Source organism: Sardina pilchardus, chromosome 3 (genome assembly GCF_963854185.1).
Source record: "Sardina pilchardus chromosome 3, fSarPil1.1, whole genome shotgun sequence".
Classification (NCBI taxonomy): Eukaryota; Metazoa; Chordata; class Actinopteri; order Clupeiformes; family Clupeidae; genus Sardina; species Sardina pilchardus.
This window is the reverse complement of record NC_084996.1, coordinates 40215421-40226521: the sequence shown is the minus strand read 5'-3', so window position 1 is coordinate 40226521 and position 11101 is coordinate 40215421. Positions and strand designations below refer to the sequence as shown.

Sequence of the window (11101 nt, the reverse complement as noted above, 5' to 3'; positions counted from 1 at the left end):
GTAAGTCTGTGGTGTTTAAAGTCCAGGCATAATATTTTTGAACAAGCATATCAAATATTTTGTCCCAAAAATCAATATCATGGTGTGACCCTAAATTATGTTTTTTAAATGGACAATTGTGTGGAGACCGTTAGGGATTGGGGGTCCTTCTTCTTTCCGGAAGTATAATAACTTCTCAGAAGGACATTAAAAGTTAACCTGGTGAGTTATCTCTCATATTTCTTTCAATAAAGCCAGTATTTCCAGCACTCTTATTTCAGTTCCACTTTTCACTGTCTTTTGGTGTGACCCATTTTTAGGAAAATGTCAAAAGTAAATAGTCTTTTGAATTACCTTTAAATATATGTTACCATACCAAGTGAGCATATGATTTTGGTCCTAGCATGTAGCCACAAGACTCATTGTTCTGTTAAGTACAGTACATGAAACCTCATATGGAGTGACCTCATATCATATGGTGTGATTGGGTTTTGCAGTCACACCATATGATTTATTTGTCACACTATATGATATAATCTGTATTTTCCTACATAAATAATGTTTGTTTTTTTTTCAAACATATGTTTAACTAATAAGTGTTATACATATTTTAACATATTTTATATTGTTTGTGAAATGTATATTCACATTTTTGCGTTAACAGATTGTTATTTGGTGTGATTTATCATATGGTGTGACACCATATCCTTTGGTGTGACATCAAGAAATTATGAAAATAAAAAGGCTTTGGGAGTCTTAATCATACAAATCTGAATGGGACAGGTAGGAAATAGGGTCAGCAAACATTGTATGCATTTTATTTCTTTTGTATCAAGATATGTCCAAATTAATATGAAGGTTATTGAAAGATTGGGGACAAATGCCTTATGATTAATAAATATACTGTAAAATATAATACATTTCCACAAGGAAAAGCTAGATCTTGATGAAGTAAAGATAGAAGATTATGATAAACTGACTCACACAAAAAATATATACCTCATCATAGTTTTACACACAATAACTTTCATGTCACACCATATGACAATTAAAGTCACTTACACAAGACATTAGTGAATAAATATGAATTCCAATACAAATTCTAAAAGATCATACATATTTTGGAAATGGGAGAGTCCGTACAACAGAATTGAGTGATTTCCAAGCCAAATATGTGATTTTTTTTTTTCAAAAACTTTTTTTTTTGGCCTTAAACATCAACCACCCATATATGTTTTTGTGATGCTGTATATTTCAACTCATTCTTCATGATGCACGATTTGGAAATCATTTGTATGTGGAAATAGATATGTATTGACTTGGTTCAACACAACTTACTATAATTTACTTCATATATTAAACATAGCAGCAGACAGGTGTTCAAAATATAACGCCTGTTCCATTTCAATGTGCAAATGTAATTAGCCTACAGGTGATATTCATTATTCAGCTTCCCCTATTGCTGAACACACAACTATTCATTCAGTTTCTCTTCTTTTAATTGCCTTTCAACAGCTGTCTCATCCATGGTGTTGTGATGAGTTTTATTTGAACTAGCCTAAATAAATCAAGCCAATGGTATATAACTGTGAGTGTGCAGACTAATATTGTAATACTGTTAACACCTTAATGGTTCTCATTCACAAATATACTCTAAGGAGAAATATTGTCTTCTCACAAGCTGGGATTGATTTAAAAAAAAAAAAAGAAAAAAAAACATTTTATAGGCCAATCTGTTTTCACCACATCAAAATTGAATATGTTTATCTTCAGTGACGTCAGTCACTCCATGTCCTGAACATTCTCCAAGAATTCCAGCTGCACGATCTTGAGTCAACCTCATTATGGAGTTGATATAGTTTCAAAATAATTTGGCATGTAAAAACCGTAATATTCAGTTGTTTTGGAGAATAAAACTTAGATCAGAAGAAAAGGTAACCTTTGTAGCATTTAGTATATATATACACACACACATGTAAGTCCTTCTTGGGCCTCAGTGGATTCTTTTCCATACACTGAACTTGAAAGTTACACTCTTTAAGGTATGTGTTTTTATTCAGTTTCTGAAACATGTACACATTTGACAGTAACATTATGGTCCCATCACATTGTGCCTAGAAAGTTTTATTCATATCAATTGTAAATCAATACAGTATTCACCATTTCCTTAAGCCAACGTTGCCATCATTTTATATAGGCTGTGAACTACACACATTCATCTCATCAATTGACTGTAGTAGGCCACACTGTGTACAGTATGTGACCCCACAAATAAGTTTGCAAAGGGAGTCAAAATGTTCACCACTGCACAGTTGCAATGAGTAAAGTAACATTTTCCATAAGAAAATGTTCACCTATTTTACTAATGACAAATGTAAATGACTAGCGGTGACATTTTCACCTATGTTCACTCTTTTCTAAGCAATTATTTAAGCAATGGTCAGTGTCCATTTCCCAGGCTGGACCATCACAGCTGGAAAAATAAATCTTGGTTACTGAGTTTCCCATACACAGCAGGGGTCAGTACTGTATACACAAACATCTACTCTAACCTCATTGGCAGAACCTATAATACAATCATGTCTATGGAGATGCAAGCAAAAATTCTGGAATAATTTATGTTCATAATAGTTGACAGATGACGTAGTTTTGACCACCTTTATACATCTCGGATGTATGGGAGTAAAATAGTGGAAGCTACTAGAAGTCCTCATTATCTACACAGCATGTGCCTGTGTTAAATTGCTTTAGCATGTAGTTATACTAATTTCAGTTAATGCAGTGCTATTAATAGGTATTGTTTGTTTGAAGTGCTAGGTCTGTCATATACCGTTGTTGACTGTACACATGTATATCATTAAAACCCTGATGTGATAACCTCAGGTGTAAGATTTTAACATAAGGATAGTTCAAATAAGGTGAATCTGAAAACTGAGAATTAAACATGCATGGTTCACAAAATAAAGGAAATGAACATGATCCATAGAACATCTTAAACAAACGATTGGGAGCTGTAAGCAAAGGTCACTCAGTATTATGCAGATGCAAGCAACAAAAATAAACTGTTAGCGAAGCATGGACTCAAGGCAGACACATACTGCAGTATTACAATTTAGATCAATGTTTCAGTGTTTCCATGATGTGGAAGGTTATTTGTTAAGGGAAAAAGGTGAATTCATAGATGCATTCATCACAGCCAGCACTTTGAATAGTTTGTATCCTGCCATATTTCCTGCTTGCCACCAGACCTCCTAGTTCTCTTGTGGAAAATGCAGACTGACATCTGAAATTAGAACCTCATATACTTCCTCATTGAGGAGGTTGTTTTACATTATATTATTTTCAAAATAACATTTATGAATGAGTGGAGTGTCTATGGCAGTGCATTTCTGATTTAAATCAGATCAGGCTAGCTATAGGCTAATTGGTGTAACCCACACACACAGAGAGAAGAGCAGGGTGTGTATCCTGTCATTTCTAATAAGATAAGTAAGATCATTTCCCAAAAGGTTGGTGTGTTCCTTACCTATCAACTGTGTTGTTTAAATGGTAGTAAACGTATACGTTATACTTGATACTTGAGTGTAAGTGTACACTTTTGCATAACCCTCTTGCAGTGCAATATCTAATTTAACAGAGTGGAAAATAAGGTCTGTCATCTAATAATCAATTTACCATCTCACTGCTCAATTTTGTCACATTTTACAGTGTCCATCTTACATTCAACCACATCTATAAATCTTTACTTTTGCCTTTGTGAACATGGTCAACTCTTTGTAAACTGGTAATTGTTTTTAGCACAGTAAGCCAATGCTAAACCTCAGAGACTTCAGTACTCCTTACAGGGATGTGCAAATCCAGGGTATGATGGCATAAACGATAAAGCACAGACCAATTGGCCTTCTGTTTAATGAAAAGCCGCAACTTGTCCCTAAAGGTCTCCCCCAGAAAGCTATAAATAATTGGGTTCAGACAGCTGTTTGAAAAAGCTGCAAGGTTGACAATGTGACCTGTCAGTGGGTAGTCATGCCACAGTGTGGTGCCACTTCGTTGTGATGGGTCTGCAGTGCCCTGGAGAAGCTGGATGCTGATGAAAACATTCTCGGGAAGCCAACAAATAAAGAAGACCAGTACAACCACCACAATCATACGGAGTGCCTTCTGTCTACGTGGCCATAGCCCACGGTGCTTTTGTGCTCTCATAAGAATGCGTACTATTAAGGAGTAGCATAAGCCAATGACTGAAAAGGGAACCACAAAACCAATGGTGACTTCTAGCCACTGAATTTCAAAGACATTGGCAAAGCAGAAGTGCACCTCACCTGTATGCTGTGTCTGGACAATGGTAAAAGGTAGCAATGTGGCCAGGATGGAAGCCATCCAGATGAGACTGCAACTGAGTTTGGCATACTGCATTGTCCGCAAAGGACTGCTGCTCATGGAGCTTGCAAGAGCTACATATCGATCAAAGCTCATCCATGTCAAAAAGAAAATGCTACTGTACATATTTACCTGCAAGAAGAGGGACATGAATGTACACAAGATTGCAATGTCATAGTACTTTTCATTCAGATTGAAGACCTCAATTAGTGAGTCAGCAACTAGTATCAGGTCTGCCACAGCTAGATTAACAAAATATAGATCTGGAATGGTCATCTTGTCCCTGTGGTTCAGGGTCACCACCAGGATGAGGATGTTACCAATGAAACCAATCGGGAAAAGAAAAATGGTGTAGAGACAGGAGAGGAAAAGGCTGATGATGTAGAACTGATATGTATCTGGGGTCCCCTTTAAATGTGTTGAGTTGTAATCATATGAGACATTAAGCTGATCAGTGCCATTCCCATTCACATATATCTGAATCATCTGCTCTTCCATATTGGCTTAGTCCTTGAATTAGAGACCCTGAAGCATTAGTCACATCTTCGGTTGCAGCTACATATTTCATTTGTATCAGCACCAGATCCTGGGGAGAGTTTTAGGTGTTCTTTCTATTGCATTTCAACTCTTGACAGTTTTTACCTCCAGTGCAATCAGAATAGATTATTGGGCCAAAAAAGAAGACTCAAGGAAGCTGTATGTCAGGGATTGGTAGCATCCATTTTCTTTAGAGATTTCCATTATTTTTTGTATTATTATCCTTTGTGTCTGATCCAGAGGTGTCTTCATGGGCTGTATCATTCCCAAGTCTGCTCTTTGTACTCTTCACATTTTTCAATTAAAGTGCTTTCTTGTTTCTTCCCGTCCTTGACCATGATTATTTGTTCACACCAAAGTCTGTGATGCTATTGCAGTGACACCTGAACTGGGAGAAGAGGCAAATAAGTTACAACATAGCTAGAATTTTGTTGTTGGTCGATTATCATACATTCATTGTATCAACTTTAAATCTAGGTTATTGCAATGACACTTATTATTGTATAAACATGTTTTTATAGTATGTTTCCCCTCTCCTGCCTTTCTGTACTGAGTAATAGACTGTAGGTAATTGTCACTCATTTTAAAATGCTATACTAGCTAAACACTTGTGAACTTTGTGAACACATTTTCAGACATCCTTAATGCGGAATCCTAGTTTTATGAAATAGACACACTGAGAAAGGCATGAATAGTAGTATAAAACTGTTTGCATAAGTATAAAACTGGTTGAAAAAAACATGACAAAATACAAATATAACAAATAACACAGGATGCACAGAATGTTTATCTGAACTTGTCAAGAGACATAAGTACACATAAAACAGCATAAACAAAGTATTAACAGACTCACAAATCACAGATTTCAACCGTCTATATCCAACCATAAACACGATTCTAAAAATGATAGTATGAAACATACAAACATAAAGAATGGATTGATGCCATCAACAATGTATGACACATGCCATTTACAGTATGTGTGACATGATGCCGTGTCAATAGTATAACAGATAATGATACTGAGTAGTTAAACAGATAATGCTTAGTTTAGCAATACAACCTTTTATCCATTTTGAAAATTGCATCTTTATACTCATGATCAAACTGCAGATTTTATCCGACAAATCTTAACATCACACAAAATCACACTCATACATGCTGAAATGCCTTGTTGAAAACATCCCTCTTCTTTTTCAAAGGAGAACACACAATATCAAAAAAGAAAACAACTTACTCTAGCGAAAGGAACATATTCTGCAGTATGTATGAAGTTTCAGTCAAGATGTTACAAATCTGTAATCACATTTTCAGACAGATCTGGGCTCATTGTGTCTGTTTAATCCAACCTAAAAGCATGCTGCCTCAACTACATCCACACAATGAAGAGAGGGAGTAAACCCACCATGTCCCTCCTTCCTCCTTGATTATGCGGTTTTCAGATTGGATTACTTTTGTCGGGTGAAGTGCCAAAATAATTTTCTAACAATTATAGAGGTTATAATTGAGTAAATTGTAGCCTATGGAGCCCCTGAAGTGACTGACATGGAGGGACAAAAAAAACAAAGAAAAAACATGTACTGGGGACAAACACTGACTATAGTTATGCAAGATTTGTAAGATATCGCAAATCCAACAATGCGCATGAGAAGCGCTAGAGCCATCTACGGAGAGCCACTGACATGAGGTTGCAGTTCCTTATTTTACCAGCATGAGGCGAACAAGTGCAAAAAATATCCTAGAGAAAACGGACTCTGGCAAAATCTAAGCTATTGTCGAGGTGTAACTCGGGCGAAAATGGACAAAAAGGTTTTTCAACTAAGCTGTGGAATAAGTGTTTTTTGTTGATCACGTGCTACAGAGCTAGCACGGGCAAAACCTACAGCCCAAAATTGCAAAAATAGCATGGGGCCAAAACCTCATTAGCAGCTTGCTCTAGAGTCTAGAGTCTGATTCAAATCCGATTCCTTCTCATATCCAATTTGTAGGGCTGACTGTCCACACTGCAAGTGTCCAAATCTGACAGGATGCGGTAGCAACGCACGAAAATAAATGTTTTTGCCTTCAGAAGGAAATACTTGCTGATTCGATGTGATTACTGCATAGAGCCATCCCATACAAAAATGTAATATATGGCAATATAAATTACATATATAATGTATATGTTAGTGTATGCCTCACACATAAGTCACATATACACAAACATGTCAAATATATTTCAAAATATAGCAAAATTGCCCGTTTTTATATGTCACATGTATTTTGCCAGTTATACAAATATTATAAATATATGTCTGTCGCATATATGTTAATATATGATAAGTTATGTATTTGTACTCATACTTGGGATACCAATATATTACAAATATATTGTATATGTGTGATCGGGTGCTCTTCATGTAGTGCGATGTCAGACTTGGTTCACCGGGTCGGTGAACATTGAAAGCTGAGGTGGATGTGATCAGGTTGCGTTCACGAGCAATTGCAAGCACCTGGGTGTGCAGCACGTAACTTCCCCTTTGAGCAGACACAAAAGAGACTCTCTCCCAGGTTGTTTGGTACGCAAGTTGCTCGTCGCGGTCTGTCCAAGCCATGCAGTTTATGGCTTGGGTCCGAACAACTCCCTCGCTGTGGTCTGGAGTGTGGTCTGTCTTGCCTCCGGTTTCCTTGTGACTATCAAGGGCCGGGTTTCCCAAAATTGTTAAGAAGCTCTTAAGTGCTAAGAACTTCTTAGGAGCGTTGCAAGAATGTTCTAAGAACGCTCCTAAGAAGTTCTTAGGACTTAAGAGCTTCTTAACGATTTTGGGAAACCCGGCCAAGGTGAACACTGAACGCGGAGCCGATGCACCTCTCTGCTCTGCTCCCGTTCCTCTGGACTTGTTCGTATTGTGGAAAAGGCCGAGATCACAGCTGGCTGTTTAATACAGTTTGACCGCTGCTTTCCCCCGCTAGAATTTATTTGGGTAGTAGTCAGTACTAGCAACAAGGTAGCGCCTGACGTATGGTATGTCTATTTGTATTGGCTTATTTCTGTTTTGTTTGGTTTCATTTACATTAAGTTCTTTGCACTGTTAGAATCTGTTCCTGGACCGCAACAGATTGTAATAGCAGCAAATTAGTGGATTCACACACTCTAAGAAGTGTCCTGTAAAAACTATAGTAAAGTACAGGCAGCTCAGCTTTTTATTACAGTGCATGAAAATGCACTGTACCGTTCTTCCAAAGTCTTCTTATTATTACAGTGCATGAAAATGCACTGTACTGTTCTTCCTAGGCTTCTTTTTCTTCTTATTACAGTGCATGAAAATGCACTGTACTGTTCTTCCTAGGCTTTTTTATTAGAGTGCATGAAAATGCACTCTACTGTTATCCGATATCTTCTTATAACAGTGCATTAAAATGCACTGTACTGTTCTTCCTAGGCTTCTTATTATAGTGCATGAAAATGCACTATACTGTTATTCCAAGTCTTCTTATTACAGTGCATGAAAATGCACTGTACTGTTCTTCCAAAGTCTTCTTATTATAGTGCATGAAAATACACTATATTGTTCTTCCTAGGTTTCTTATTATTACATTGCATGTAAATGCAATGTACTGTTATCCCTGTTCTTCTTATTATTGTTATCTTTATTCTTCTTCCGACCAAAATCAACGATCAAAGGCTTTAAAACCACTGAACCGTTTGACGTCATTCAAGCACTCCTACAAAGGTCTTGAAACGGAGATTTGTTCTATTATTTTTCACATTTGGGAACTTTATACTTTTTGAGATATTTACGATAAAATAGTTAAAAAATCCCATAGAGTTAACGTTGAGACGCTTTGGCGGCAGATGGATTGTTACATAGTGCTCATTAAGCTGTAACAGCTGTGAAAACATTCTACCATGCCACAGCTGGTAAACTTGGACGTTATCGTCTTGTCTCCTGCCTACTCCTTACTTGATTTGCTTGTCGTCACCGTAACCGGTTAGCTCTAGGTAACGTTATCAATAGCTAAAGACAGTCAAACCTAACGTTAACGTAGCCTAAGCACTGTATTTAGTCGACAACAACGTTTGCTTTGCTCCTGGCTAACGTTTAGCGTCGGGCCGGTTGCAGCCCTATGGTTGCAACCAACAGGGTACCCGTCTGTCAGGAAAATCTTCCCAATAACATAAGATACAAGAACCACAAACAAGTAGCATAGTTTTCAGCAACTAGGCCTACTCTGGCGCCAAGAGGAGAGAGTGACCAGAGAGGAGAAGTCTCCCCTCTCCAAAACAGTCTCTGAGCTCTTCGACACAAGAAAGCTCTTTTATTTAACAAGCAGATCAAAACACATGAGAATGACCTTCAGTCAGGAGTTCCATCGTAACTCCCTAAATTCATCCTCTCGCTCATGCCCAGTTTCTTATCAGCAGGTGCATACTGTAGCTTTGTGAGGCCTCTATGTTTCTGTGAATAACAACTTTGAACACACATATATGAAACTGTGGATTATAACTTTTACGCACACAAGTGAAGTTAATAATGATAATATATAAATTTCTTTGTCACCGTCTTAACTCAGCGTTCTAAGTGAAGTCCAACCTGATAGATCATGCCAGTTGTACCATTTAGCTAGGCACGTTGACTAAGACAGCCAGGCAATCATTTAAAGCTTTCGATATCATTCACAAATTAAAAACCTTTGTTAACAGCTTATTGTACATTCCTAGGATAGTAATACACTTGGACACTCTTTGAAGAACCTACATACTAGCTCATCCTATTGAGGTTTCCTAGCTGATGTCACAGACGCGAGAATTCTAGGTTTCGCCCCCGTTTCGCCATGACGGGAGTCAACAATAGCATTATTGTAATTTAACACCAATGATAGTGTCACACCGTGCAAAATGTATGTCTTCACGAGTGTAAAATGTAATGTTTTCAGTTGCCTTAATGCACTTTTGATTTTCGGTTGTTTGTGTGTTGTGATGTGACTTTTTGGGTTGCTGTGCTTTTGCATGTAGACTTTTTACCCTGTGACTTGGCCCAATCATGAACTGTCAATTAACGAACTCCAGGACTCCACGATTGAGCCTATGGGAAGGGACTGCTTGATTTACTGAGGGGGGACAGGTGTGTGTGGGGATATTGGTCTTCCTATATATTGCAGGGACAATGGCTTAAGAGCAGAAATCCAGTCGGGTGGCGAACCGTACCAGACACGGCGACCGAACCAGAAGCAGCCTAGTCGGAAACAACAGAGGCAACCGAACAACGGAGCAACTCCGCGACCTTGAAACTACAACGCACACAAGCCATATCCGGGCGGCAGATTGGGTCTGCCCCCGGCCATGTGAGTAGCTCTTTGGCCTTGATTAACGTAGCGTGTATTGTCTGTTAGTCAACTCCACACTGCCCAAAGCCTCGTCTCGTTTCAGCGAGACGACCGTGAAGCTGCTGGTGATCGGGGAGGAGAACTGCAGCCTGTCGGAGACCTTTCGGGACGGTGTTGGGCTTGGGATTATCCGTGAGTTCCTCGTTGACTGCTTGGCTTGGCTAACACGGAAGCTAGGCTACCTGCTCGCTTGCTACTGCTTGCTAACTGACTGACTGGTTTGACCAAAGATCCTTAAGGCGTAGCAAGATACGTCGTCATAGTTCATGTCTATGGGCGCAAAACGGGGATCACTTCCTCTGCATAAAGAGGCGCGTCATTGCGTGTCAGACGTATTCATGGGTTTCATCAGGTCCCTTTCCACAGGTGTACAAAATCAAGCACTCGATTATCAATGCTTGCATGATGTTCCAAAATAATCTTGCTGCTCTTTCAAGCCCTCTACATTTATTAGTTCTAATATGGAAGTAACACACACAAAGCATACATTTCAAGGAATTGAATAAAAACATCAATGGAATAATGGAAATATGTCGCTGCTCTCATTAAGTTACCCCAGCGCCATCTGATCGTCGTTAGCACAAATCAGGATTTGGTTCAGCTGGCTGGCTAATGTGTTGTCAAGGTAGAGCGTACGTAGCAACCGGCCAATAAGCAGAATAAACAAGAAGGGCACACCTGATATAAAGTCGATTTTCTCCAGACGGGAATGCTCAAAAATGCTAAAAAGGTACCTGAAGTGGTCAGAAGGGGTTGAGGGTCATGAAACCGTGCCCACAATTCACATTCCTAACTCTAGAGAATGGAGATTTTAGCATATAGTTGAAATTCTGATCTA

At 38.4% G+C, this 11101-nt stretch overlaps 1 protein-coding gene across 1 annotated transcript; it reads right to left on the bottom strand.

Annotated features, from left to right (window-relative positions):
- Positions 1-3014: 3014 nt before the first annotated feature.
- On the bottom strand, positions 3015-5583 carry gper1 (G protein-coupled estrogen receptor 1). Its single transcript, XM_062531289.1, has one exon. It carries the CDS (start codon positions 4855-4857, stop codon positions 3793-3795), a length of 1065 nt encoding a protein of 354 aa, XP_062387273.1. The 5' UTR covers positions 4858-5583; the 3' UTR covers positions 3015-3792.
- Between the last annotated feature and the right edge of the window lie 5518 nt (positions 5584-11101).

Coding starts and splice junctions, on each gene's coding strand:
- gper1 (XM_062531289.1), bottom strand. CDS start 4,857: ATGGAAGAGCAGATGATTCAGATATATGTGAATGGGAATGGCACTGAT.